The following is a 1,285-nucleotide window of genomic DNA, read 5'->3' on the forward strand; positions in this document are numbered from 1 at the left end:
CAGCTCGCTGCCCTAAGTTGTCATCATCATCATCATCATCATCGTTTAACGTCCGCTTTCCATGCTAGCATGGGTTGGACGATTTGACTGAGGACTGGTGAAACCAGATGGCTACACCAGGCTCCAATCTGATTTGGCAGAGTTTCTACAGCTGGATGCCCTTCCTAACGCCAACCACTCAGAGAGTGTAGTGGGTGCTTTTACGTGTCACCCGCACGAAGGCCAGTCAGGCGGTACTGGCAACGGCCACGCTCAAAATGGTGCATTTCATGTGCCACCCGCACAAGAGCCAATCCAGGGGCACTGGCAACGATCTCGCTCAAAAATCCCATGAAGGCCAGCCAGGCGGTCACCTTCGTATTAATACTGTCTTTGTCACTAATAAACATATAGACTTAGATGTGTGTGTGTGCTTACCGTTGTTATGTCACCTCAGACCATTGTCTTATCTGCTGTACTATGTCTTGTTTACAAGGATATGACCAACTGACCTGAATGTTATTTCTGTTTTGACTTGTAGATGGAGAAGACCAGAACAGTTACCTCCATCCGCTGTTGAGCGTGAAACCTGGCAAAGCTGAGGCCCGCAAACCCATCAAACTTCCTGCTGTTGACATGCACAATACTGCTTATGGGGATCTCGTCCGATCCGTGAAGGCAGCCACGGCACGACATCAGAATGCTAAGAAGAGGTAAGCCATTTATGTGTGTGTGTGTGTGTGTGTGAGAGTAACATTCCAGGGTACCCCACCCACATTAAACAACAGCAAACTATTGTTATTCTTTTAAAGTCTTATTTCTCCCTCACTCCCTCCTTCTCTCTCTTCTCTCATGCACAGCATGTTTAGACACTGATGATCTGTCATCGAACATTGGTCATGTCATAGGTGCAGGTGTAGCTGTGTATCTAAGATGTTTGTTTCCCAACCACATGGAATATTTTGTGTGTGTGTGTGTATGTTTGTCTTGACACTATGTGATAATTGTAAACGAGCAGGCGCAGGAGTGGCTGTGTGGTAAGTAGCTTGCTTACCAACCACATGGTTCCGAGTTCAGTCCCACTGCCTGGCAAGTGTCTTCTACTATAGCCTCGGGCCGACCAAAGCCTTGTGAGTGGATTCGGTAGACGGAAACTGAAAAGAAGCCCGTCGTATATATGTATATATATGTGTGTGTATGTTGTGTATCTGTGTTTGTCCCCCCAATATCGCTTGACAACCGATGCTGGTGTGTCTATGTCCCCGTAACTTAGCTGTTCGGCAAAAAGAGACCGATAGAATAAGTA

At 46.8% G+C, this 1,285-nt stretch overlaps 1 protein-coding gene across 1 annotated transcript in view; it reads left to right on the forward strand.

Annotated features, from left to right (window-relative positions):
* Window positions 1-1,285, forward strand: part of LOC106874213 (splicing factor, suppressor of white-apricot homolog) — a 10,668-nt gene that overhangs the window by 4,768 nt on the left and 4,615 nt on the right. The window contains exon 3 of the mRNA XM_014921872.2: window positions 521-692. Within this exon, the coding sequence (XP_014777358.2) occupies window positions 521-692 (172 nt within the window). The remainder of the gene's footprint in view (window positions 1-520; window positions 693-1,285) is intronic.

Source organism: Octopus bimaculoides, chromosome 30 (genome assembly GCF_001194135.2).
Source record: "Octopus bimaculoides isolate UCB-OBI-ISO-001 chromosome 30, ASM119413v2, whole genome shotgun sequence".
Classification (NCBI taxonomy): domain Eukaryota; kingdom Metazoa; phylum Mollusca; class Cephalopoda; order Octopoda; family Octopodidae; genus Octopus; species Octopus bimaculoides.